General features: G+C 30.9%; 10 protein-coding genes across 10 annotated transcripts, besides 3 other annotated features; 3 read left to right on the forward strand and 7 right to left on the reverse strand.

Annotated features, from left to right (window-relative positions):
- Positions 1 to 100: 100 nt before the first annotated feature.
- TVAGG3_0616640 (uncharacterized protein) lies at positions 101 to 1,046 on the forward strand (the record flags this gene model as incomplete). The annotated part of the gene is made up of 1 exon (XM_001307164.1): positions 127 to 1,008. The coding sequence occupies one exon, from the start codon at positions 127 to 129 to the stop codon at positions 1,006 to 1,008; it is 882 nt and encodes a 293-aa protein (XP_001307165.1).
- Positions 1,047 to 1,381: 335 nt separating this feature from the next.
- Positions 1,382 to 1,882, reverse strand: TVAGG3_0616650 (acetyltransferase (GNAT) domain-containing protein; the record flags this gene model as incomplete). Its single annotated transcript, XM_001307165.1, has 1 exon — positions 1,382 to 1,882. One exon carries the CDS (start codon positions 1,880 to 1,882, stop codon positions 1,382 to 1,384), a length of 501 nt encoding a protein of 166 aa, XP_001307166.1.
- A 128-nt stretch (positions 1,883 to 2,010) lies between these two features.
- Positions 2,011 to 2,969, reverse strand: TVAGG3_0616660 (protein serine/threonine kinase protein; the record flags this gene model as incomplete). Its single annotated transcript, XM_001307166.1, has 1 exon — positions 2,018 to 2,962. The coding sequence occupies one exon, from the start codon at positions 2,960 to 2,962 to the stop codon at positions 2,018 to 2,020; it is 945 nt and encodes a 314-aa protein (XP_001307167.1).
- Positions 2,970 to 3,012: 43 nt separating this feature from the next.
- On the forward strand, positions 3,013 to 4,454 carry TVAGG3_0616670 (armadillo (ARM) repeat-containing protein family; the record flags this gene model as incomplete). Its single annotated transcript, XM_001307167.1, has 1 exon — positions 3,038 to 4,372. The coding sequence occupies one exon, from the start codon at positions 3,038 to 3,040 to the stop codon at positions 4,370 to 4,372; it is 1,335 nt and encodes a 444-aa protein (XP_001307168.1).
- A 1,833-nt stretch (positions 4,455 to 6,287) lies between these two features.
- TVAGG3_0616680 (spectrin binding) lies at positions 6,288 to 8,090 on the reverse strand (the record flags this gene model as incomplete). Its single annotated transcript, XM_001307168.2, has 1 exon — positions 6,410 to 7,519. The coding sequence occupies one exon, from the start codon at positions 7,517 to 7,519 to the stop codon at positions 6,410 to 6,412; it is 1,110 nt and encodes a 369-aa protein (XP_001307169.1).
- An 835-nt stretch (positions 8,091 to 8,925) lies between these two features.
- On the reverse strand, positions 8,926 to 10,175 carry TVAGG3_0616690 (alcohol dehydrogenase YQHD family; the record flags this gene model as incomplete). Its single annotated transcript, XM_001307169.2, has 1 exon — positions 9,004 to 10,173. One exon carries the CDS (start codon positions 10,171 to 10,173, stop codon positions 9,004 to 9,006), a length of 1,170 nt encoding a protein of 389 aa, XP_001307170.1.
- A 6,186-nt stretch (positions 10,176 to 16,361) lies between these two features.
- On the forward strand, positions 16,362 to 17,001 carry TVAGG3_0616700 (uncharacterized protein; the record flags this gene model as incomplete). The annotated part of the gene is made up of 1 exon (XM_051240198.1): positions 16,523 to 16,933. One exon carries the CDS (start codon positions 16,523 to 16,525, stop codon positions 16,931 to 16,933), a length of 411 nt encoding a protein of 136 aa, XP_051086785.1.
- Positions 17,002 to 17,324: 323 nt separating this feature from the next.
- TVAGG3_0616710 (uncharacterized protein) lies at positions 17,325 to 17,528 on the reverse strand (the record flags this gene model as incomplete). Its single annotated transcript, XM_001295652.1, has 1 exon — positions 17,325 to 17,528. The coding sequence occupies one exon, from the start codon at positions 17,526 to 17,528 to the stop codon at positions 17,325 to 17,327; it is 204 nt and encodes a 67-aa protein (XP_001295653.1).
- Positions 17,529 to 17,753: 225 nt separating this feature from the next.
- Positions 17,754 to 17,791: a mobile genetic element.
- Positions 17,792 to 18,968: 1,177 nt separating this feature from the next.
- Positions 18,969 to 19,005: a mobile genetic element.
- Positions 19,006 to 19,015: 10 nt separating this feature from the next.
- Positions 19,016 to 27,617: part of a mobile genetic element that runs on past the window's edge.
- On the reverse strand, positions 21,014 to 21,617 carry TVAGG3_0616750 (uncharacterized protein; the record flags this gene model as incomplete). The annotated part of the gene is made up of 1 exon (XM_001287524.2): positions 21,014 to 21,617. A coding segment is annotated over one exon (604 nt), but the record flags the coding sequence as incomplete, so codon positions are not given.
- On the reverse strand, positions 24,253 to 24,891 carry TVAGG3_0616760 (uncharacterized protein; the record flags this gene model as incomplete). The annotated part of the gene is made up of 1 exon (XM_051240199.1): positions 24,253 to 24,891. A coding segment is annotated over one exon (639 nt), but the record flags the coding sequence as incomplete, so codon positions are not given.

The following is a 27,617-nucleotide window of genomic DNA, read 5'->3' on the forward strand; positions in this document are numbered from 1 at the left end:
TGTTAAAATTCGCACAAATCCGCTTGCAATACTATGAGAAATCTATCTATAATACTATTGCTCGATATAAAAATTTTGCTTCTCTCCCTAAAAAAAAATTCAAAAAGGTCCCAAAAAAATACAAAGATGCAATTTGGTGGTATGGGCAAGGCTATCCCATGGGAGGATATAAAACCAATCCCAGAGGATACTGTTATAACAGAGAATGAAAAGTTTTTAAAGAATACTCAATTTCTTGGTTTTGTTACTCAACTTCTTGAAATTCAAAGCGATTTTACAAAAACAGTGAAGCCATTAGAAGGCGTAGAGTCATTTAATAAAGTTATGAATGAAATAGAAATAAATGCAACAAGAGCTCTTCAACATACATTAACAACTCTATCAAACGAAGTAAATTTTGGCAAATCTGTTATTGATGATTCACGAGAGAAACTCGATGAGTTCAGACGCTCACAGAGAGGTATCCAATCTAACTCAAATCAAACGTTCCCTTCAGCATTTTTCACAAAATACGTAGAAGATATCGATAAAAAGGCAGAAGAAATTACAGACGCAATTAAACTCTACGAAAGATCACTAGAACCACCAAAATATTCCACAAATCCAACAACATTAATTCAAATGATCGAATTTCAACATGATGCAATCATAAGGTGTGCTTCAAAGATGGCCGACATCAAAGACAAAACGAACAAGCTACTAGAAAGAGTATCCGACCGATATAAAAATAATGGCTTGAAGACAGATATTTTGGACAGTAAGGAAGCCGAAACAGAGAAGATGTCAGATGCAATACATATAGAAGCAGCATACAAACAGTACCTTAATAAAAGAAAAGCGGACCTCGAAAAGAGAGATAAGAAAACTAACTTCGAAGAACTATGCAAAGGAACTGCAACAAATACATTTGGCAGTGGCCTTGGTGGTGGTCTTGGCAAAGGTATTGGCGGTGGAACTACATCTACATCAACTTCTACGGGTACTACTTCTCTGAGTTTGAAAAAGTAGATAAATCAAGTATAGGTTAACTTTATTTTGTAATTAATAGAACTTCATAAAGATATTATTATTTTATGAATTAAATTTTTATTGTTCAATTATCTTTAAGATTTTTGCCTTTTTGCTCATATTCATCTAAATAACTCGGCCATAACAAACTATCAACATAGTTTAACTCTCTATTCTTTTACTTCAACGTATATTTTTCTTAATGTTGCATGCTTTTTATCAAAAACAGCTAGCCTTATATAATATTTTCCAATATAAATATCATTGGAATAATTTATTTTTATGATAATGCTTGTATAAAGAAAAATTTTTTGTTATTTTACTCTATCATCAATTCATTAAGACTCATTTAACAAAGAACACAAATTTATATTTAATCAAGCATCTTAAAGACATCTTTTACCCATTCGGCCATTTCTGGATTTATTTGTGTTTCAACTTTGTCGGGATTATTTCGCAACATCAAATATGAGCTTTCATCTTCATATGTGCCTTCTTCCTGCTTCACAATTCGGAATCCATATTTATTATACATTTTAATAGCAACTTCATTGGAAACTTTAACATGCAAATAAATTCTATCGACAAACTTTGACTGATCAAATATATAGTGTTGTGATCTGAACTCTGGAAGAACCGAAATGGACACTATATATGAAACAAGCTCACCATTATACATTTCAAATTGATATACAACCTCTCCAACTGGTTTTTGATCATGATATAATAAAGCTCCTTTTAATGCGTGATTTTTAGCAATGAGATTATAGAAACTATCTCCATAAACATCGTTAAAGCATATATCATGAAGGTGTTTCATATCATCAATTCTGCTTTCATCAAGGGGAATGGGTATTTCTGAAGAACCATTCATTAGATTTTTTTGAAAATTTTCAGAAGATGAAAACATACTTGTTTCACTTAGACTATAAAATAAACATAATATATGAATTTTTAAGTTAACAAAACATTAAAAAACAGTATGAGAATACAATTTTGTAAAAATAATTCAGTAAAAATGGGTCTTATATTGGGTAGTGATCTCACAAAACTTCTGGAAGTATCTGAAAGATGTTGCTGACTGAGCAGCTCCGAAAGAACGTCTCATTCTCAAAGCCATTATAGATGTCTTGAGATCTTGTACTGCAGAAGTAATAGGGATATCAGAACACTTTCCTTGAATCCATGGTTCATCGAGAAGTTGCTTTGCTGTTGGTCTATCCGCTGGATTTATTGAAATCATTCTGTAAACGATAGACCGTGCTTCCGGAGATATTTCTTGCCATGCGCCTTTTTCGAAATCAGGCTGTATTTGGCCGAACGCTTCCATTGTTCTTTCAACATCTGGGAAATAAGGGAATTTCCCACAAAGAAGAACGTACATGATACACCCAAGTGACCAAATGTCAGTTGGAGGACCGTACTCTAATTTGCGAAGAAATTCAGGTGATGGAAAGGTTTCTGCGTTACAAATGTCTGTAAGGTTTTTTGTATCTAATAATTTTGCAAGTATATAATCTTTGAGCTTAAATGGGTAATTTGAATCATCAGAGATCAAGATATTTTGCATGTTAATGTTTCTTACAACAATTCCAATATCATGTAAATATGCTAAGCATTTTAGCATGCACTGTGCGATTTCAGCAACTTTGCTCTCAGAAAGTAACGGTGATGGCAATAAATAATTAAATAAATTTCCTGAACCTACAATTTCTTGTGGTATTGCAATAAAATTATCATCCTCGCATATATCGTATACTGTCGCTAATCCTGGAAAGTCGATTGAAGGCGGCTGAAGGAAAATTCGACCTTTAAATCTTGGATTTTTCATATAAATTAAAATTGCAACTTTTCTATCAGTACCTTTTTCAACAGCATGGTAATGTCTCGATATGTCACTTGATGATACTAATTGTAGTTCATCAAAATGTGCTAAATATTTCGACACTTCCATTTTGAAAGGTGACAAAATCTTTGTAAAATTAATAAAAGTGTCAATGATAATTTAATTTTATTTTTCTAGTGATCAATGGAAGAAGACTATAAGAATTCCATAGATAATAACGAAAATAATAGTCCATTACGTTCAGATATAGTTAATTCAGAAGAAAATAACTCTATTTCAAATGATATTTCATATTATACCCAATTATTGCAGAATTTCGAAACAAATTCAGATCCAGTAGAAATAATTCAGCATTTGATGACTTTGTCGACAAATAAAATTATATCAGACCTCTCAAAATTTCAAGATTTTCCTTTAGATTCATTTTTGCATCTATTATTTACATTGTATGAACATTGTTCTAATAATTTAGAATGCGATCACTTATTAGATATTACAATTTCAATATTTTCGATACAATCCCAAACTTTTCCAGAAGAAGTATTAGAATTTGCATTTGAATTCGCATGCAAAAATATAGATTCTATTCAGTTCAAGAGATTTATTACACTTTTGTCCTACTTATGCTCTTATTCTGATGTAATCACTCAAAAAAGCCTCGAAGCATTTAATTTTGAGGATTTAGCGCAATTTGTTGCTAATAAGGACTGTTCAACAATTGCATCCATTATATTTTACTTCTCAAAAGCCATTAATTTTTTTGATGAAAATCTTTTTGTGCAAATCTATGATTTCTTATCAGATTCTTTAGATATAAATGATTTAAGACTTGATAAAGTAATACTTAACTACATTTCTAGTACTCTTATCGATCAAGATTACGCACAATTTTTAATCGGACATCCGATCATTGACAAAATAGTAAATTTGCTTTCACAAGAGATCATTGATACTCTCAACGCAATATCAGGTATACTTTTGCAAATATTACAATTTACAAATCTTCCTAATGTTGTAATCGAGTCATTACTTGGTTCAATAGCAAGAATGGAAACAGCAGATTCTACAATGAACGATTTCTTCATCAATGTCACTGAAATATTTTCGAAAATTGTAAACATTGAGGAATACAGACCAGATATACTCAAAAACCTTATAATACTGCTTCAAGATGGATCATTTCAGGTTAGAGAATCAGCTCTCAAAGTTCTTTGCGAATTTTTGAAAATTTTGAAAGAAAATGAGTTAAATTTAGTGCTAGAAATGAGAGTTATATATCTTTTAGATGATTTTATTGATGAATCAAATCCAGATAACTGTATTTTCATCTGTGAATCTTTGATTCAAATTATTAATGTGGCAAATACACTAAATATGAAGAATACTATAATAGAGTTGATGAGTGATTTTGAAATGATCGATAAATTAGTTGATTTAACTGATGACGAAAATGAAAAATTATCTTTGCTGGCAAAAGAAGTATTAATAGATACAGGCATCGAGTTTACGAATGATTAGATGAATGACATAATGATTTTATCATTATCACCATTATTCATTCGAATTTTTTAATAATTTCTAGTAGTTTTCACCAGGAATTGGGTATTATCATTCAAATAGGATTTGTATGCCCATATCTACTTATAAATGTTACTCTTATTGTTTATAATTGAATGCCAATTTCTTTTTTCCTGGCATGTAAGATTTTTTCTCACAGGATTCTCTATGGCTTTGCCTAATGTATTGTTTCAAGTAAGCATTAGCTTATTTGATATTTCAGTATTTAAGGTTACAATCTTAAAGTAATATACCCAGATTTGCTTTACTTTTACCACCTCTCGAAAGCTGGGGACACCGCCTATCGTTGGGAGTAGCTATTAAATAGAACCACCAAGGGTATTTTTCGAACTGCCGGTGTAGTGGAAACATCCGACATAATGATTCATTATGCCAAGGTTTGATTCCCATTTAGCTAATTTTTTTCTTTTTTGGATCATGAATTTTTTTTTGGGTCACTATAAGATTTGTTTCATGTTCTAAATCTGCTGCATATGTAATCTATTTTTATTTACCTATTTTTTAAAAATCTATTGGATTGCCAAATTTGAATATATTTAAAATCATAAAAATCCAAAAAAACTATAAATATATGTTTTATGCATAGTGCCGATACTCAAATATCAGATTACTTAGATCCATGAATAATATCCGAATTTTTTTTCTTAAAATTAAACTTCAAAACTTCTTCCAATCTTATTCTTAATCAATTGTAAATTTTTAAAACCATTTTTTAAAATAATTTTGCGTAAATTTTATTCTCATGTTGTTTTAATCGAAAATTGATACATTTTCAAAAAAATAATATTGACTTATGAAATTCATTTTTAAGGTGAAATAGTATTGTTTTTATTAAAGTATATGAATAATATATAAAAAATTAATGAATAATATAAGCAGATTTTTAGTTTACAAAACAAATATGAGCAATGCAATTTCAAACTTTTGCTGGCAATTTCGATATTGCTCAAGTTTGTAGTATTTGTGATACCTATAACATCGGCTTAATCAAAATTCGATTTTTCTTATGAGTTATTGAGAAATTTTGATTGCAATGAGAAGGATTTCGACGTTTTTGATAAACTAAGAGCTGAGCTTTAGGGGTTCAGTTCATTTATGGCTGTAGTTTGATGCGTAGATCTCTTTTTTATTGTAAATTCTTTCAGCATGGAGATCGAGAATGAATCTTTTGAGAACTTTATGAGTTTTTACACCCGTAAAGAGGTCCTTCGAGGAAAGATAGTCCAGACTACATGAAGATGTGGGTTAACCAAAAAAATCCGATGGTTTCCCCATATTCATGTAGATCTTCGAAAAAATGAGCACCAAAAAAGCCAAAAAAATAGGCTTTTTATTGGATTTGTACACTAGATCAATAATCTATTTAGGATCTGACACTCTTTTTAGCCAGAGATATGAGGTCCTTTCAAGGAAAACGATCTATTCATCCATAAAAAAAATGAATTATCGTTTTCCCCAGAAATTACATGGGGAGTGGTAAAAGTAAAGCAAATCTGGGTAATATCATACTCACTTCAAATTCAAATTTCAGCTGAGCAAATACTTAGTAATGCTTTTCATTAAAGCGTACACTCTCATTTTTATTGTTCGAGCATTGAATACATAAACTTAATGTATTAATGAAATTATTAATATATAATCACGTGAATTCATATAAACTAAGTATTCTCTAGATCAAAATATTCTAATTAAAGTATTGTTTTTCTTTAATTTTTAAAATAATACTCAATCGAATCAAATAATCGCACATGATATAGGACTTATCACCACATAGTGTTTTCTTATATCAAGTATTAGTAGAAAGTAAAAAAGAATCAAATTTAAACGAATAGAAAGTCTATATTTAATAAATCAAACAAAAAATAAAAGGATAGAATGATAGAAAACTAAATATATTATAAACCGCAACGAAATAATATATCTAATATATATAAAACAAACAAACAATATATATATATATAAAATCTATAAAAAAAATTAAGTATTGATCCAATCCTGAATCAACTGAGCAGTAGCTTCCATTCCTGATGCCTCTGCATAAGAGAAAGGAACCAATCCCTGGTTATCTTCGCAGTTGATATCAATATCTTTCACAGACAAAAGAATTCTGACAGTTTCAAATTCTCCTTCTTGTGCTGCATAATGCAAAGGAGTCATGAAGTTCTCATCCTTGCAGTTGATATCGATTTCAGGGCGTTTGATGAGTGCTGAAACAGTTGCAGTATTTCCATCTTGTGCTGCAATGTGTATAGGAGTCATTCCCCATCTGTTAACTGCGTTTATATCTATTCTCTGGCATTCCAACAACTCAGAAACAATTGTTGAATCTTCAAACAACGCTGCTGTGTGCAATGAAGTGTTTCCTGTAGAATCCTTCGCGTTGACATCGAGGGAAGGAATGGAAATAAGTAATCTGATGGAATCAATCGCGCGATTCTTAACGGCGAAGTGCAAAGGAGTGGATTTGTCTGAAGCGCAGCTGTTGAAATCAAGGGAATTCTCTATACAGTACATGATCTGTCTGATGTTGTTAGAAGCGGCGCTTTCGTGGAAGACATTTCCGTATTTGGGGGGGATATCGTTAAGATCGCTGATATAAGCGAAGTGTAGCCAATCAAATATATCGAACCTGAAGAATCTTGTTGCTACTTGGAGGCAACCGTTGAAATCGCATTTTCTTTGTTGACAGATTCTGACCATTTCAATGTTTCCGCCTGCAACGACGAACTGGGCCAAGTTTGTACCGTTTGCATCCTCTTGGTTGAGATCTGCTCCATTCAGTAACAAGAATTTGAAAATTCTTAATGACCCGTAAAACGCGGCGTATTGAATTAATGACGGCTCGCTCTGTACAAAATTGCATGGTTCAAAGACTGATGGACGAATATGCTGATCGATGGAGAAATTGGCCGAATTTGAAAGTTCTTGAAAAAGATCGATATCGTCTGTCTTAATTGCAACTTGGATTGTCTTGGGATAGCCTCCTAATTCGTAGCATTGCTTCAGGAGGTTCCAATTCCCATGATTTAGGTTGGTTATGTTGTCAAAAAATCTTTGAGAACTGGTTTGCACGATGGTGCAGACCATTCCTCGTAGTATAGATTTCGAAGAGTCGCGAAAAACTGGGGGTCAGCCATTTGAATTTCTGGTGCAAAGATTGAAAACAACAAACAATGATAATATTTCAAATCTTCATGCATTTCGCAGAAATGACGAAGCTGTGCGACAATGTTGTGAGCTGAAATATTCAATGCTTCAACAATACGACGAAGAAAGAGAAAATCGCCAATGTTTAAGAGAAATTGCTCTACAAATGGCTTTGGTGTAAGTAATAATTTGATAATAATGGGACGAATTAATGAAAGCGCACTACTTTCGTTGGTCAGAGAATCTAAATCTACAATTAACTGAACATACAAGCCAATTTGCTTCGGACGAATTGCTGCCGTGGAGATAATGTTTGTAAGGAGTTGTGTTATTCTATCCTGTGTTTGAACAAAAACTGAAATTAGTAAATTTTGTGATATCTGCTTCAAATTTTCTTGAGATAAGTTGATAAGCCATCCTTGCAACTGTTGCACAAGCTGAGCCTCTTGGTATGCGTTCTGTTCTATTAAAGGATGCTGATAACACATAATTCAAATTTACAATAATTTAGCTATTTTTTTGAGGGTTTCAATTTTTCATTTTTACCCGTGATATTTTGAGTGTAGCGATTTTTCAAAGATAATGTTGCATGATCATATGTTCATTTAAATAACAACAAATAATGCATAATAATATTGAATTCAGTATTCAAATTTTAAATATTTTAGAAAAAAGAAAAAATATTATTAGTCTGCATTAAAACGGATTCATTTCTCAAACTCAAACGCGTATATTTACCGTTGAATTTGAAGCACTCTCAAAATTTATTTTGAAAGAGATTGAATTCCTTTGAAAATGTATGGGTTAAAAGAATGTAAAAAATGGGCTTTAGAAAACTTCGACCCCATTCCTTACAGGATTTTTGCAAATAGAATGTTATTATGAGAGGAATATCTTCATAATTTATAATGGGCATCGAGACAATCAAAAATTTTTTGATCTGAGAAGCCATTTTTAATTAATCATAATTAACGTAAGATATCAATATAAAATCATTTTAGAACTTGTTCTTGCAAATTCATTCATGATAATTTTCCAAAAAAGCCCAGAGAACTAGTGTACTCCTAATATAGTGTCATACACAAAATTCCAATCAAATACCATTTGCTTGAGATGTCAGGTTACAACTGTATTTATTTGCTGACTTGGCATAAGGCAATACCTCAAATAAATATGAATTATTTCGATTTACTCCGAAGTACAGATACTTTTGGAACACAAATTATTTTAGCTTCTTACAGTAGGCAGCCGAAATTTATTTATTTTTTAAAGAAATGATTTATATTAAAACTAGAATACAATACATCAACTATATATTTGATCTTTTCATTGCTTCTCAAACATATTCATACAAAAATGTCAAAATCTCAAATTTTATAAATTAAAATACTATCTCAGTATATATACTCTTTATTATGCAAAGTTTAGACATTGATTTGTGTGTAAATTCTTCTGGCCATCTCAGAACTAACTTGGCCTTGGAATCCGAATGGATTTCCATGAGTAAAGTTTTCGAGCTGTGTCATGAGGTCATCGACAGACTTGTTGGCTTCGCAAACATCACTGACCTTTTTAGCAATACCGATCTTTTCGATGAAATTGTCGATTTCTTTGAGAGCGATCTTTGCGCACTCATCATCAGTTCCCTTTGCGTTGAAGATGAATCTGGCGAGTTCAGCAAGGTGATATTTCCTCTGTTCGAAGAGTTCGCGGTACATATGTGGCATGATGATTGAAAGTGTAGCACCGTGGTCGATTCCGTAGACACCTGTGAGTTGGTGACCCATTGTATGGATAGCCCAGCATTGTCCCTTGACCATACCGAACAATCTGTTGAGGCCGAACAAAGCGCACATCATTAAGCGTTCGTGAGCTTCGATTGTCTGGTTTGGTGACATAATGGCATCAGCAATGTCGAAAACTTCCTTGATAGAAGACAACCAGAAGCTGTCGAACATTGGACATGGCTCACCAGTGCAATATTGTTCCACCATGTGGCAGAAAGAGTCAAAGAGACCGTTTCTGAGCTGACGGACTGATAATGTCATTGTATACTTTGGATCGAGAATGGAGAATTCAGGGTATGTGATTTGGCATCTTGATCCTGAAACTTTTGCGTTTAATGAGCGGCGAGAAATGACCCAACCGTTATTCCATTCACTTCCTGTTGCTGGAAGTGTCATGACTGTAGCGAAAGGAATGTGGTGGTCTGGAAACTTGGCGTTGATTACCATATCCCATGGATCAGCATCATCAGGGATGACGGAAGCGACTGAGATGAACTTAGTGCCATCAACAATTGAGCCGCCACCAACAGCAATGATTAAGTCTGGTTTGAATTCTTTGACAACTTTGACGATCTCGACGCAACGATCAAATTCTGGGTTAGCAGGAATGCCACCTTCCCACTTGACTTCACATCCAAGTGCTTCTAAGGCGGATTGAACATCATCATGGGCTCCATTTTTGAAAATTGATCCTCCACCATAGGTGCAAATGATACGGCTCTTTGGCTTGACGAATTTTGGAATGTACTCCTTTACTGCTTCCTTGCCAAATGCTACCTGAGTAGTGTTGCGCCAGAGGAATTTCATAATTGTGACAAAAATTACAACTCATTCAATTTTGAAGAATTTTGTATCGTATTTATCCTTGTATTAAACACATGCTTTAAAGAAGGATTTAGTAGTTTTCGAAATTTCAATTGAATTTTTATGATTCAGGGATTTGACTATCAGAAACAATTTGCTTATGAATTGGCATTGTATTTTTAAAAGAAAAGTCAGTATTAACCGAATGATGGGAAAAATTTTGAAGCCCAACAGTTTACTCTCATAAGGGGTATTAATGTCCCATCTTAAATTAGCAGTTTTTTACATTTATTGACTCCATGTTCGAATTATTTGCTTCATTTTCATTGATGTTATTCGAATTCAATGGAACTTAATCAATATATGTATTAGTACCATACAAAACTTGATATAATTTTCTACCTATCATTTATGAGCGCATTATATCGAAATTTAAATATGATACCCTTAAATTTTTGTTATTGGACAAAAAGTGACACCAAATCACACTTGTTTGTTGGATCTTACCATTCCAGATAAATATAGCAACTTGATTTTATGAAATTAGATAGATATATATGTGTACTTTTATCCCGTGTTGTTTTCTCGAAAACCTAATATCCTATGGGGATGCTGATTTTGAGCTTGTGTAAAAGTCAAGTGTCAATTATATGGCAATATTCTACCATATGTGGTGATGATATTTCAATATGTGTCTTTGTTAAAATTAAAAGTTTGAGATGAAATCAACCTTATTTTATTTTGATGTGGTATTATTTTTTGTTCTCTATGATGCATTATAATAACATATTAGGAATAAATGCCAACTATTGATTTTCTTGAGAGTTTGGCACAAATCACGTCAAAAGAGTATTGATGTCCGGCACGATCATGAGTTATGCTTTTTTTGGCTTGTCGGGGTATTTTGCCTAATGGTTAGAACAGAATGGCTATGTGTTGTCGATAATCATAAATAATTTATTTGCCGCTATATTGTTTATCTAATTTGCAACTATATATTCAGGGGCTAAGACAGTTTCTAGGAATAATGCACATAATGAGAAGGCTAGAAGTCGTGATTTTTTGGCGTATTACAAAAAAATCCTATAAAGAATCATATTTGAGCCATATTTTTAAATGCAATGATATAGTTATGGAATTTATATCCAGAATATATAAAGTAATATGAAATTGAGACTGAATAAAAAAAATATAAAAAAAAATTAAAGGAAATTAAGTAAAAATATGTTTGATATTTATCAAATATAGGTAGAAAATGTGGTGGTACATTTATTATCAAAAAATAGGGTTAAAATTTTTGAATAAAAAAAAATATTCGATTAGAACAAATTATAAAGTGAAAATATAAATCTTACTTAAGAATATTAATGATTGGTGATATAAAATGCTAAATTTTAATAGAAGCAAAATAAAAAATAAGCGATCTTATATTATTATTAAGAAAACAAAAAGTAAACTTTTTGGCATAATGGGATGGTCTGTATGCCAGGATTAAATGGATTGAGTTCGAATCAGGACAATATTTTTTTTTGATTTTCGCATTTGATACTCATAATATTAAAATGGGATAAATTTAATGATATATTTATAAGGTAGATTTCAAAATATTCATGCATGAGACAAGAACTTTCTTAATTTGAAAGTAGTATGCATGAATAGATCGAACAATTTAATAAATTAGTGGGATCCACCTATAAAGTTTTAATGTTGGAAGTGATTCCCATTGGATTAATCGCAAAATGGGGTACTGGTCCGGAATTGGGTTCAGATAGCGGTATTTTGACCGACAAGAGTGTAATATGCACTCTTGTCGGTCACAATGTGTCATTCTGGGAGACATTGCCACTGCATGTCCCCCAGATTGGCACACTGTTCCGCATTCATAACTTGAATGCGGAACTTTGACCGACAAGAGTGTAATATGCACTCTTGTCGGTCACAATGTGTCATTCAGGGAGACATTGCCACTGCATGTCTCCCAGAATGAGACAATTTGTTGCAATCAGAATGTGATTGCAAAAGTTTGACCGACAAGAGTGTAATATGCACTCTTGTCGGTCACAATGTGTCATTCAGGGAGACATTGCCACTGCATGTCTCCCAGAATGAGACAATTTGTTGCAATCAGAATGTGATTGCAAAAGTTTGACCGACAAGAGTGTAATATGCACTCTTGTTTTAATAAATTTTAATTACCATATAAGTATCTTTACATACAATCTTTACATTATAATTTTTCCTAATTAATATTTATTTCATATTTTTTTGTGCTTAATCTAACTTATAGCATGTACTGAACTATTTTACAGACTCTACTGAGCTATCTCAACATATAAACCAGTGAAAAAAAACACATATATACTCACTTCATATTCTGATCTCATGCCATATTATCGCAAAAACTATATTTATACACCACACCTCATAAAACATCATTTTCGCCCTATCTAAGCGTTCAAAACCTATTTTTCCCGCGTAATCTGATTCTTCAGGATCCGCTGATTCGATTTCTGCCGTCAGATCGCGAAAATATGCATTACATAACAAGATATACACAAATTACTAAACTTAATATTTTCCTTAAAATTTCTCTTGAAGTTCATACACAAACAACATAATTTTTCAAAATCCAATTTTTTCAAAAAATGTATGCATTCAAAAGTTCAGATTATATCTAGTCATTATCCATTATTAATTTTGAATTTAATTTTTTGAGAAATTCATTTTATTTAAGGGTTTCGTTTTGCTAAAATTGTCACTTTTATAGCATATTTGTTTTTGGATGTTTTGCGAAACCAAAAAAAAAAACTATGATATACAATGTGTGTGTAAAGAAAATACTTTATTTACTAGTTAAAAAATCATTTGGTATTGATCAAGTTATTTTTTCTGGATAAGATATTATATGGATAATTGGATAGAAAATACAATTATATAATCTTGTACCTGGTTTAATTAAGCTAATTGTCATCAGAAACTTGTAATTTTTATGAATTTCAGATTTTCTTTTCATTACTGCTTTTCTTAATAGGTCAAGTTCTTATTTACGTTATAAAGTATGATATTTACAAATATCAAGTTATCATGTTTTTTGAGAAATTATGAGAAACAAACAAAAATGAAAAAGATAGGAATAGCAATGAATAGTGATGTGGGTATAGAAAATGTAAGAGATATGAATGCAAAGCAATCAGTATTTAGGATATTGACCATAGATTTCGAAAAAAAAAGCTGCATATTGAGCGAAAACTATGATTATATTATAAGGCTGTCATTTAAAGCATAATGAAACTATTCCCTTTTCATTTTAATCGAATAAGATAGTAAAGATTTTTGAATTAGCTAGAAACTGATGAGCTGTTTTCACAAATCAGATTTTTAATCTCTATAATGCATAATTCACTCAATATCTCAATTTTGATATTGCGAGATATTTTTGCTATCGGTTTCGCAATTTTGACACAATAGCAAGAGGGTTCTATAAGCATTATTATCAACGTAGAATCTGAATATCATATCAGAAAATGTCGCAAATCTGACATTTACCCGACCAAATAGCAAAAATAATTGAATACTTTTCGCAAAAACTTTAAAAATCGATAAAAATATGAAATATAATATTAAAGAGACTTTTTATATAATATTCATAAAGATTTTCCAAAAATATGATACCGCAAAATTAAAAAAGTGACGTCTTGAGTGGAGTCAAAGGTCGAAATTGCTAGCTAAATGTTTTTTTAGCGAAATTGCTTATTGTACGTTTTTTTCGCAAAACGAAACCCTTATTTTATTATACGTATTACTCAGAAAATTAAATGTATTTGTGAGGGAAAACGGAGAAGATAATAAATATTGTCATATGGAGGAATTGCAATTTTAAGGAAAATATTAAGTTTAGTAATTTGTGTATATCTTGTTATGTAATGCATATTTTCGCGATCTGACGGCAGAAATCGAATCAGCGGATCCTGAAGAATCAGATTACGCGGGAAAAATAGGTTTTGAACGCTTAGATAGGGCGAAAATGATGTTTTATGAGGTGTGGTGTATAAATATAGTTTTTGCGATAATATGGCATGAGATCAGAATATGAAGTGAGTATATATGTGTTTTTTTTCACTGGTTTATATGTTGAGATAGCTCAGTAGAGTCTGTAAAATAGTTCAGTACATGCTATAAGTTAGATTAAGCACAAAAAAATATGAAATAAATATTAATTAGGAAAAATTATAATGTAAAGATTGTATGTAAAGATACTTATATGGTAATTAAAATTTATTAAAACAAGAGTGCATATTACACTCTTGTCGGTCAAACTTTTGCAATCACATTCTGATTGCAACAAATTGTCTCATTCTGGGAGACATGCAGTGGCAATGTCTCCCTGAATGACACATTGTGACCGACAAGAGTGCATATTACACTCTTGTCGGTCAAAGTTCCGCATTCAAGTTATGAATGCGGAACAGTGTGCCAATCTGGGGGACATGCAGTGGCAATGTCTCCCAGAATGACACATTGTGACCGACAAGAGTGCATATTACACTCTTGTCGGTCAAACTTTTGCAATCACATTCTCATTATACAATCTCTTTATTTTCTTGCCTATCCATACATATATTTAGTACATAAACAATATCTCTTATTCAAAAATCCCTTAAACACAAATTTACCATATGATTTGTATTTATCTTTAAAAATCTTAATATTTTCATTAATTATTGAATTCTACATCTATTTAGTTTATAAAAACACTCAATGTTATACAATCATATTAGTTTATATCATTTATCATCAGTTTTCATTTTACGCATGTAGTTTTTAAATCTCTATCAATTTTGAAATGAAGAATATATTCACAATGATATGCAGTGTCAATAGACATCTTGTTGCCTATGAAATTAACAATTTTTTCAAATTATATTGATATTCTTCAAATTGTGAATTTGTTACATTTAATTACAAATATTGTCTTCTCCCTTATTTTGCATTTGACTTACATTAATAACCAAGCTTAATTTTAACAATTGATACCCAATTCAAAATGTCTTTCCAAAATTAGCCGAATTTCAAAAATTGACATGATACCACATTCTACATCAATTGGAATTAAGAATATTCCAAATTAAATAAAAAATATCAATCTTTTCAAAATTTATAATATTATCTTTTTTTAAACTGTTATTATATCATTATCATTCATAGCCTGACTTATCAAAATGAATTTCAATTCATATTGTTCAAATAAAGCATTACTTTGAAAGTTTGAATCATTACTCCGACATATTTTCCTATATAGTAAAATCACAACCGAGATTGATATATGCATAACATTTCTAACCATTTGCATGTAGATATGTGAAATTTTAACTCTAATTTTAAAATATTATAATTTTTTTTATATATCATGTCATTGTGTATAAATCAATTCACCGGATCATATATATTAATATATCTGTAATTGAATAGACTAGGCCAATTACATTAGTTTGATATCTTGATAACTTTTTAGATTTAGATTTCAACCTCAGCAATATATACTACTATGTACCAGTAATATAATGTTATAATAATGGGTTTGGATCTTCATGTAGTGTGGTTTTACAAGCAAAATAAATTTTGTCTAATTGCACTATGAATGTCATTAGTAGACTACTAAAATCATATGGTAGATTCTCTAGTGCCTACATAAGTATATGGTATATGTCACAAAGAATGTCTCCAATCAGGGAGCTGTATTAATGAGCTCTTATAAAAATTTACGGGCGTGTCAGATTCCAATAACAAAAACTTTAGGGTATTTGCTATTGTAAATAAAATCCGATTGATTCTCATAATTTCATATATTCAAGCATTAGTACTTTTATTGATATATGTTATTACTTGAAAATCGTCATATTGCATCATTTCATATATGGAGTTGATACAAAAAATGATTAAACGAGTAATTCAAACGAGATTGAAGCTTAAAATTCAAGTTTGAAGAAAATTTTATTATAGAATCAGGCGCACTTTATATTCCAATACTAATTGCATAATGAAATCAGAATGATAGGAAAAATTTTACTGGCACAAAATTGCTAAAATTTTAAAATGGCGTGTCAGAAGAATTGCTTGATATTTGGAAATAAAATCCGACGGTTATTAGATAAATTTTCATTCAATTATATTTTGAATTAATTTGCCAATCACTTCATTTCTTTTTTGAGTTATTAAGGGAAAACAGCCTTATCAGAAAAAGAAAAATACAAATTTCAACCCAGCTCAAAACAAGCCTCAGGAAGAAAAAGAAGCACCAAAAACGGCACCGAAACATAACTTTTCACCCGCAAGTGGAATTGGCTGGGGCGCATTGAATTTACAAACACCAGAACCACCAAAACCAACAGATTTCGTCCGTCCGCCACAAGAAACCAAATATGTTCAGGAAAAGAAATTTGATCCTCAACAGAAAAAGGAGAGAAAGCAAGAAAAACCAAAGGAACCTCAACCAGAGAAACAGGAAATTATCGAAGAACCTAAATTGGAGCAGAAAGTTCCTGTTCAGGAACCACAACCAACGGCTAACCAAGAATACTTGTTTTTCGGAGAGCTTAAAGAAGATGGAAATAATCTTCCAACAGTTATTCCAACAGATATTACAATTCCGCCACCAACAAGTAATTTGGTACCAGTTTTGTGCTGGGTTCAAATTCCACCAGGTGGAATAAAGGAAATCATTGATAAAGGCTACAAATACGCCAAGTTTCCAACAACGAAATAAAAATTGTTAAATTTCATAAATATGATATTATTTTTTTTCAAAAATCTTGTTTTAAACGTAAATATTATTGTTGCATTCGTATAGTTTAATCATGGTTTTCATTATTTCTCATAATGAAACTTTTTTTACGAAATTCGGTTAGAATCATCAATCAAGAAAACTGTCCGAACCAATTGATAGGTCTCACTAATTTTAGATGATAATTGGAACGTTTTCATATCGAGTATATGGCATTACTAAATAATTCACGCAATAAAATATCTTAAAGCAATATATTAATTAAATTGTTTACGAAGAGACCGTAAACTCATCTTAAACCTATTTAAAATGCTAAAGTATAATGAAAATATTATTTTATTAATAAAATGGGAATATTCAGTGTTAAATTTCTTCATGAAACACGGCAATCACCATTGCTAGAGCTTCCACTATTGCTGCTGCTACCACCGTAGCTGCTGCTGCTATTTCTTTCACGTCTCTTGCGATCTTCCTCTTCTCTTTCTTCTCTCTCCTTCTCTTCAACGCGTCTCTTTTCTTCCTCATACTTGTCCCACTGTTGGGTACTATAGTAGTAGTTCATATCAGAACGGCTCATATCCTAAAATGAAGTGAATTAAACAAAGTCTCAAAATCAAAATTGAAATTTAATATCAAATATCCAAAACATTATGAGAAACATTTTTAAAAATAAAAAATATGATTTACAATCGTTTATGCAAATTTTGAGCAGTTATTACAAATTGAAAGGAAAAAAATTTAAAAGTCGTAACTACTTTTAATTTTGAAAAATGAGTTCTATATAAAGTAACTGTATTTAAAGTGTTGTAAACAGAAATTCATCAAAAGTGACACCTCAGAAAAGCTAAAATATTGAATTTTTGGAACTTTTGATAGAGCACGTTTTTAAATATTAATTAAAGTAAATGTATATTTTGTAAAGATTCTTTTTAATAAAAAAATAAAATTTTGAAGAAGAACACAAAATCTTCTGAAAAATAATATCACATAAACTCATATTATTTTCTAATATATAACTATTTTATATAAAAATCAAATTCAATGATCTTAAAAGCGAAGGATAAACCTCAAAATTTACGAATATAATGAGTGGGAATATAATGCTTATCTATCATAAAACCATATGAAATATTAATTTTTGCTTTACGCCTAATTTTTGACGACAATTAGCAAAAAATGTTAAATGTTAACACTCAGTCCATTTGAATATGAAAAATAAAATTGACTTTGATTAAATGTTTTTATTTATCATGCAATTCTTCTTGCGACCAAAGATTTGAATAAAAGTTCAAAAAATAAGATAGCTTAAAAAATAATATACGGTAGTGTTTACTAATAGATGAATAGTATATAAATTCTATTAAAATGGATTTGATCCAAAAAAATATAAAACCAAAAATAATTGTTATAATTTAAATGAAGAAGTAATTTAAAACGATTTTATTTATGATCAAATTTTATATATTTTTTTGGATCAAATCCATTTTAATAGAATTTATATACTATTCATCTATTAGTAAACACTACCGTATATTATTTTTTAAGCTATCTTATTTTTTGAACTTTTATTCAAATCTTTGGTCGCAAGAAGAGTTGCATGATAAATAAAAACATTTAATCAAAGTCAATTTTATTTTTCATATTCAAATGGACTGAGTGTTAACATTTAACATTTTTTGCTAATTGTCGTCAAAAATTAGGCGTAAAGCAAAAATTAATATTTCATATGGTTTTATGATAGATAAGCATTATATTCCCACTCATTATATTCGTAAATTTTGAGGTTTATCCTTCGCTTTTAAGATCATTGAATTTGATTTTTATATAAAATAGTTATATATTAGAAAATAATATGAGTTTATGTGATATTATTTTTCAGAAGATTTCATTCTATATGCCTATAAAAAGTACTCTCAAAACTAACTTTTCCTAATTATAATTAAATCTAGAATATTGTATTATGCTTAGTATTATTTCATTTTTCTCATTCAATTTAGAATTTACAAATGTCAAAAAATTGAGAGCTGTCACTTTTGATGAATTTCTGTTTATTACAAAAGAAATGAGATGGATAAAATGCACACATTTGCACACATTTTGACACTTTTTCTGACAAGCATCATTCAAATTTGAAGAAAAACCTCTAAATTTCATTCAAATTTCTGTCAAAATGTGTGCAAAATTGAAATAGGCACACATTTTGACATACGATTATTTATATACGTTATTTTAATGGTTTCAGAGAAATCTTCGTTACACATTATTGAAGATTACTCAATATTTAAGTGAATGACTCACTACCACCTGTTTAGAAAAATGGTAGCATAAAATCCAAATGTCACATATATTATTTCTTATTTCATACAAATAAACTTACAATTATAACCTCAACTTGTTTGCAAAGCAGAAACTCAATATAAGCAATCGATCAGTAGTGTATTTAAAAGTCGAATTTAAATTTAAAAATTTATAATCTTATTTCGGAACCAAATAGTATAAATTTAGGACAAAAAGCTACGTGGTGTTGATAACAACTATTAAAATTCAAATATTACTACCATGAACAATACAATGGCTCATATTGATAATTGATAAACGTGCATATAAATTGCATATATCATCAATGTCATTAAGTAAAATACATGTATATAAATAGATTAGAAATATTTTTCGGTTAGAATTAAAATCTATGTAATAAAAAATAAGTTATAAAAATAAATACCGAATTTTTATTTGTAATATAAACTGCTACAATATGCTAGTGTATACAAATGTATTTGTCGTATTGATTTGAAAGATCTTCAACATGGTTCAGATCTAAATTTGAAACTCGTAAAATAAAGCGAATCTTTATTTGTAATATAAACTGCTACAATATGCTAGTGTATACAAATGTATTTGTCGTATTGATTTGAAAGATCTTCAACATGGTTCAGATCTAAATTTGAAACTCGTAAAATAAAGCGAATCTTTATTTGTAATATAAACTGCTACAATATGCTAGTGTATACAAATGTATTTGTCGTATTGATTTGAAAGATCTTCAACATGGTTCAGATCTAAATTTGAAACTCGTAAAATAAAGCGAATCTTTATTTGTAATATAAACTGCTACAATATGCTAGTGTATACAAATGTATTTGTCGTATTGATTTGAAAGATCTTCAACATGGTTCAGATCTAAATTTGAAACTCGTAAAATAAAGCGAATCTTTATTTGTAATATAAACTGCTACAATATGCTAGTGTATACAAATGGATTTGTCGTATTGATTTGAAAGATCTTCAACATGGTTCAGATCTAAATTTGAAACTCGTAAAATAAAGCGAATCTTTATTTGTAATATAAACTGCTACAATATGCTAGTGTGTACAAATGTGTTTGTACAAATGTATAACTCTTTGTCAATTGTTATGGCACCTTATAACTTAAAAATCATTTTCATTAACAAATATAAAAAGTGACAATTAATATTTTCATTAAATGCATATTTAATTATCAAAACAATGTCGATTTAGCTTGAATGTTCATTATAAATGTGTAAGTTTAGGAAAACAAAAAATAATTAATTCTCGCAAAGAAACTTATTTTAAAAGAACCTAAACAAAAGTTCATATAATAATAAATCTAAAAATAGATATTAATTTAAACGAAGATAATGAGAGAATGGGGATGTTGTAAAACAATGAGACTTAATGATCAAATAATTAAAATAATAAAATTAATTAAAGGAAAGCTAAAATAGTTTAATGAATTTTTATAGATTGGTTACACAATCAATGTTTCTGTGTCAATGTACATCAATCAACATTGTTTCATTGAATTTTGTCTTCATATATACTTATATATTACTGTTCCTTTCCCTTATTATTAATTTTCAAATTCTTATATAATAATTTTTTATTCTAAATGATTTGTCATAAATTAATTAATCTCATTTCCAAAAATATCATCTTCTGTAATTTCGAATTCATTGATATTTATATCATCGGATTCTTCTAATTTAATTGTAACAGAATTTGAAAACTGCTCATCATTTTTATTCAGATATTTTTCAATTTCTATATCTCGATAATCGGCCTCTCCAAATCGAAATGATTTTTTATGTTTTTTGATTATTTCACTTGGTATTTCTGCACGTTCTAATCCAAAATTAGATGTGAATACATCTAACTCTTGTTGAATTCTTGTCAATGGTATAAAATACGATTTTTTATGATCAAAATTGTCATTTTGCTGCCTTGCATATCGATGAAAATATACCTTATCAACTTTCAATAGGATGTAAATCATATGATAAATAGTTGGATGTGGGAATGCAATATGAGAGTTTAACACTTTGTTAAATGACTCAACTCCATTATTGGAAAAGATCATATCAGATACTTTCAGCTTGTTAATTACATCATACTTTTTACCCCATGTATTTAAGAAATATTTTGCAAAATCATTTATTTCTTTAATCGCATCTAATTTTTTGCAAATTATTTCAAAAACTTCTATTGGAACAAAAGGACATGCACATAATAGTTTTAAAAGTGATTTTGCGCAAACATCGTTTTCATCACATAACTTTTTGAAATTTTTAACAAGAGCTGCTATATAATGAAATATACAACCAGTGACTGTAGTTTCATCATTGACTTTAGATTTGATTGATTTCATTAATGCATTCTCAAAATCTGATGTAATGATTTTATATTTTCCCAATGATATACTAATAAGAGGACATGTGATCATTAAATTAAAAACTGTATCATAGTTAAGTGATGATCTTCCTGTCATTAGTACATGAAGGAAAGGTAAATATAAATTTGTAGCTTCATCGTATACTAAAAGATTTAAGAGCTGTCCATTTGCTAACTTAATTGGAACGATACGAAATGTTCCATCTATGAAAAGATGGTTGCAAGTTTTAGCTCTTTTTATAAAAGCTGGCAACCCGAAGAAATAATAGTTAGTATCATCTGAACTTGAGTAATATTGGGTTATATAATAATCTGTGCTGTTATACTTTTCTAATAACTTCTTAATTAATTCATTTTCGCTTAGTTTGATTTTAGGCCTGATCTCGTAGTATAGCTTTGCTATTGTTTGAGGTGAAATATCAATAGTATCATCATGTGAAGAATTGTATTCAAATATGAGTTGATTTGAATATTGTCGAGCTTCAGCTAGTGATAACAATGGATTATTTTGAATATAATTTGATATCATTGATTCGAATTCATACCTGATTTGATGTGTTCCATTGATTTCAATCGAATATTTCGATTTGGAGCAGTTGTGTGGAGGATTTATTTCGTGGATTGACGCTTTTATATTCGAACCAGCTGGAAATAATGATATAATTTGTGAATAACCACATTTTTTTCGTTTGGCACAATAATAGTGTAACTCTAAATGATCATTCTTGCAATAATAACGTTCAAATCGTAATGGAATACCTTGAGGATATATCGTTTTCCTATAGGCAAGTTTGTCAGAGTCAGATATACTAAATGTATGATAAGTACGTAAAATATCACTAATTTTTATTCTCTGGGCTTCTTTATCATCTTTGTTCAATATATTGTAGTTTGCAACACATTGTTCGCAAATGGTTTTGGAAAGATTATATTGACTCCTTTGTCGGAAATACTTTGATATACTTTCGCATTATCAATAATAATTTGAGGGTTAATAAAGTTATCAAAAGATAAATTATCAGTTATATGTGGTTGTTGTTTAGGAAGAGCCTGAGTTGGAAGAGATTGTTGTTGTCTCTGTTGAGGAAGAGTCTGAGTTGGAAGAGATTGTTGTTGTCTCTGTTGAGGAAGAGCCTGAGCTGGAAGAGATTGTTGTTGTCTCTGTTGAGGAAGAGTCTGAGTTGGAAGAGATTGTTGTTGTCTCTGTTGAGGAAGAGCCTGAGCTGGAAGAGATTGTTGTTGTCTCTGTTGAGGAAGAGCCTGAGCTGGAAGAGATTGTTGTTGTCTCTGTTGAGGAAGAGCCTGAGTTGGAAGAGATTGTTGTTGTCTCTGTTGAGGAAGAGTCTGAGCTGGAAGAGATTGTTGTTGTCTCTGTTGAGGAAGAGTCTGAGTTGGAAGAGATTGTTGTTGTCTCTGTTGAGGAAGAGTCTGAGTTGGAAGAGATTGTTGTTGTCTCTGTTGAGGAAGAGCCTGAGCTGGAAGAGATTGTTGTTGTCTCTGTTGAGGAAGAGTCTGAGTTGGAAGAGATTGTTGTTGTCTCTGTTGAGGAAGAGCCTGAGCTGGAAGAGATTGTTGTTGTCTCTGTTGAGGAAGAGCCTGAGCTGGAAGAGATTGTTGTTGTCTCTGTTGAGGAAGAGCCTGAGTTGGAAGAGATTGTTGTTGTCTCTGTTGAGGAAGAGTCTGAGCTGGAAGAGATTGTTGTTGTCTCTGTTGAGGAAGAGCCTGAGCTGGAAGAGATTGTTGTTGTCTCTGTTGAGGAAGAGCCTGAGCTGGAAGAGATTGTTGTTGTCTCTGTTGAGGAAGAGCCTGAGCTGGAAGAGATTGTTGTTGTCTCTGTTGAGGAAGAGCCTGAGCTGGAAGAGATTGTTGTTGTCTCTGTTGAGGAAGAGTCTGAGTTGGAAGAGATTGTTGTTGTCTCTGTTGAGGAAGAGCCTGAGCTGGAAGAGATTGTTGTTGTCTCTGTTGAGGAAGAGTCTGAGTTGGAAGAGATTGTTGTTGTCTCTGTTGAGGAAGAGCCTGAGCTGGAAGAGATTGTTGTTGTCTCTGTTGAGGAAGAGCCTGAGCTGGAAGAGATTGTTGTTGTCTCTGTTGAGGAAGAGCCTGAGTTGGAAGAGATTGTTGTTGTCTCTGTTGAGGAAGAGTCTGAGCTGGAAGAGATTGTTGTTGTCTCTGTTGAGGAAGAGCCTGAGCTGGAAGAGATTGTTTGTCTCTGTTGAGGAAGAGCCTGAGTTGGAAGAGATTGTTGTTGTCTCTGTTGAGGAAGAGCCTGAGTTGGAAGAGGTTGTTGTCTCTGTTGAGGAGAGCCTGAGCTGGAAGATTGTTGTTGTCTCTGTTGAGGAAGAGCCTGAGTTGGAAGAGATTGTTGTTGTCTCTGTTGAGGAAGAGTCTGAGCTGGAAGAGATTGTTGTTGTCTCTGTTGAGGAAGAGTCTGAGCTGGAAGAGATTGTTGTTGTCTCTGTTGAGGAAGAGTCTGAGTTGGAAGAGATTGTTGTTGTCTCTGTTGAGGAAGAGCCTGAGCTGGAAGAGATTGTTGTTGTCTCTGTTGAGGAAGAGCCTGAGCTGGAAGAGATTGTTGTTGTCTCTGTTGAGGAAGAGCCTGAGTTGGAAGAGATTGTTGTTGTCTCTGTTGAGGAAGAGCCTGAGTTGGAAGAGATTGTTGTTGTCTCTGTTGAGGAAGAGTCTGAGTTGGAAGAGATTGTTGTTGTCTCTGTTGAGGAAGAGCCTGAGCTGGAAGAGATTGTTGTTGTCTCTGTTGAGGAAGAGCCTGAGTTGGAAGAGATTGTTGTTGTCTCTGTTGAGGAAGAGTCTGAGCTGGAAGAGATTGTTGTTGTCTCTGTTGAGGAAGAGCCTGAGCTGGAAGAGATTGTTGTTGTCTCTGTTGAGGAAGAGCCTGAGTTGGAAGAGATTGTTGTTGTCTCTGTTGAGGAAGAGCCTGAGCTGGAAGAGATTGTTGTTGTCTCTGTTGAGGAAGAGTCTGAGTTGGAAGAGATTGTTGTTGTCTCTGTTGAGGAAGAGCCTGAGCTGGAAGAGATTGTTGTTGTCTCTGTTGAGGAAGAGTCTGAGTTGGAAGAGATTGTTGTTGTCTCTGTTGAGGAAGAGCCTGAGCTGGAAGAGATTGTTGTTGTCTCTGTTGAGGAAGAGCCTGAGTTGGAAGAGATTGTTGTTGTCTCTGTTGAGGAAGAGCCTGAGCTGGAAGAGATTGTTGTTGTCTCTGTTGAGGAAGAGCCTGAGCTGGAAGAGATTGTTGTTGTCTCTGTTGAGGAAGAGTCTGAGTTGGAAGAGATTGTTGTTGTCTCTGTTGAGGAAGAGTCTGAGCTGGAAGAGATTGTTGTTGTCTCTGTTGTGGAAGAGCTGGCGCTGGAGGAACTTGGATGTTTACTCTATTTACTTGTATAAAATTAGGAGGTAATTTGAGGATTGCTTGCCGAGATTTATTATTATTTGATTTTGGTTTCAATATGCGTCCATTAATATTTTGATGACCATCAGTAATTTCATCATTAATATTTAAATTTCTTTCATTAATGTTTTGATTAATATTTGAATGGCTATTAATCGTTTCTCCATCAATATTTGAATTTCTTTCATTAATGTTTTGATTAATATTTGAATGGCTATTAATCGTTTCTCCATCAATATTTGAATTTCTTTCATTAACGTTTTGATTAATATTTGAATGGCTATTAATCGTTTCTCCATCAATATTTGAATTTCTTTCATTAATGTTTTGATTAATATTTGAATGGCTATTAATCGTTTCTCCATTAATATTTGGATTCCTATTGCCAATTATATCATTAATATTAAGCGCGTTTCCTGATTTAATTTTATCTGATTTTACATCTTCAATGATATCATATGAATCATCACTTGATTCAACATCGCTATCTGCTTTAAAAATCCTTCTGCTAATACTTCTGTGTATTTTTTACCATTGCTATCTGTCCTTATTGCAATCATTTGACCTTTTATATCACTTCTTCTAAATTCTCTTACTTGTTTTAATAAGCAATTAAGTTCATATCCATATTCTTCGATTGAATCCATGTTCAGTATTTTCATAGCAGTATCAATGTCATTTCTGGCTGAAAACAATGCAATTTGTGAAATATCCATATCATATCCACATTTTATTAAATCCTCCAAATTTGATAGTTTAGTTGAAGAAATTATTGGATTGTCAAATAGTTTAGAGGCTTTTTTGACTCTTTTATTTCAATTGTCATATCTGAATAATGTTTAACATAATTAAACAATTGTATCTTCTTTGAATCTTTTTGTAATATAAAAGTCTTTAGTTTAAGATGAAATACTTTGGAAGCATATAGATATAATGATAGACAATGTATTTCTTGAGGAGTATTGACTTTTTTAATTTTATTTTCATATTTGAGCGTGATAACCATATCAAAAATGAATAACCTTAATTTATAAATCTGAATTTGATTTTAATAATAAAAATAATATATATATATGTAATTCATGAATTATATTTTTACACTTCATTTTACCTGAACAAATATAGCTGATATCAAATAACAATTTAATATAGAAATTGAAATTGTTATATATGCAATGTAAATACACATAATACATATATTATAATTTATCAATGATTATTGTCTAGACCAAAATTTGTAGATGGAATTATGCAATTTCTCAATTTAAAGTCCCAGCTGTTTGTATAACAACTTCATATTGAAATTTACTAATAAACACGGTAAGTTTCATAATTTTTATTATGATGATCTTACATTTGATTAAAATCGACGATTTTTCAATTGGAAAATAGTGCAAAGTAATAAAGAATATATTTAGCAAATTTTAAATTTTTCAAAAATTTTATAGAAAAAAGGACTAGCAAAGATTTAAAGGAAATTTGAATAAACTCATAGAATTTTTGAAAGAAGAAGGGAGATTTGAGAGGATTTTTGGTCAGAAAAATATAGAATTAAATGAATAATTGGGTATGATAAGATAAGTGAAGGTAAAAGATAATTATAGTAAACGAAAACGTGTAAAGTTGAAGCAAGGTAATATTTTAATCATTTAAAAAAGAAAAAGAGGAAAACTTGTTCTTGAATCTTCTTGGTGAAAGACAAAATTCAATGAAACAATGTTGATTGATGTACATTGACACAGAAACATTGATTGTGTAATCAATCTATTGAAACTACAAAACTTTGTTCTTGAATCTTCTTGGTGAAAGACAAAATTCAATGAAAAATGTTGATTGATGTACATTGACACAGAAACATTGATTGTGTAATCAATCTATTGAAACTACAAAACTTTGTTCTTGAATCTTCTTGGTGAAAGACAAAATTCATGAAACAATGTTGATTGATGTACATTGACACAGAAACATTGATTGTGTAATCAATCTATTGAAACTACAAACTTTGTTCTTGAATCTTCTTGGTGAAAGACAAAATTCAATGAAACAATGTTGATTGATGTACATTGACACAGAAACATTGATTGTGTAATCAATCTATTGAAACTACAAAACTTTGTTCTTGAATCTTCTTGGTGAAAGACAAAATTCAATGAAACAATGTTGATTGATGTACATTGACACAGAAACATTGATTGTGTAATCAATCTATTGAAATACAAAACTTTGTTCTTGAATCTTCTTGGTGAAAGACAAAATTCAATGAAAAATGTTGATTGATGTACATTGACACAGAAACATTGATTGTGTAATCAATCTATTGAAACTACAAAACTTTGTTCTTGAATCTTCTTGGTGAAAGACAAAATTCAATGAAACAATGTTGATTGATGTACATTGACCACAGAAACATTGATTGTGTAACCAATCTATTGAAACTACAAAACTTTGTTCTTGAATCTTCTTGGTGAAAGACAAAATTCAATGAAACAATGTTGATTGATGTACATTGACACAGAAACATTGATTGTGTAACCAATCTATTGAAACTACAAAACTTTGTTCTTGAATCTTCTTGGT

Source organism: Trichomonas vaginalis, chromosome III (genome assembly GCF_026262505.1).
Source record: "Trichomonas vaginalis G3 chromosome III, whole genome shotgun sequence".
NCBI lineage: Eukaryota > Parabasalia > Trichomonadida > Trichomonadidae > Trichomonas > Trichomonas vaginalis.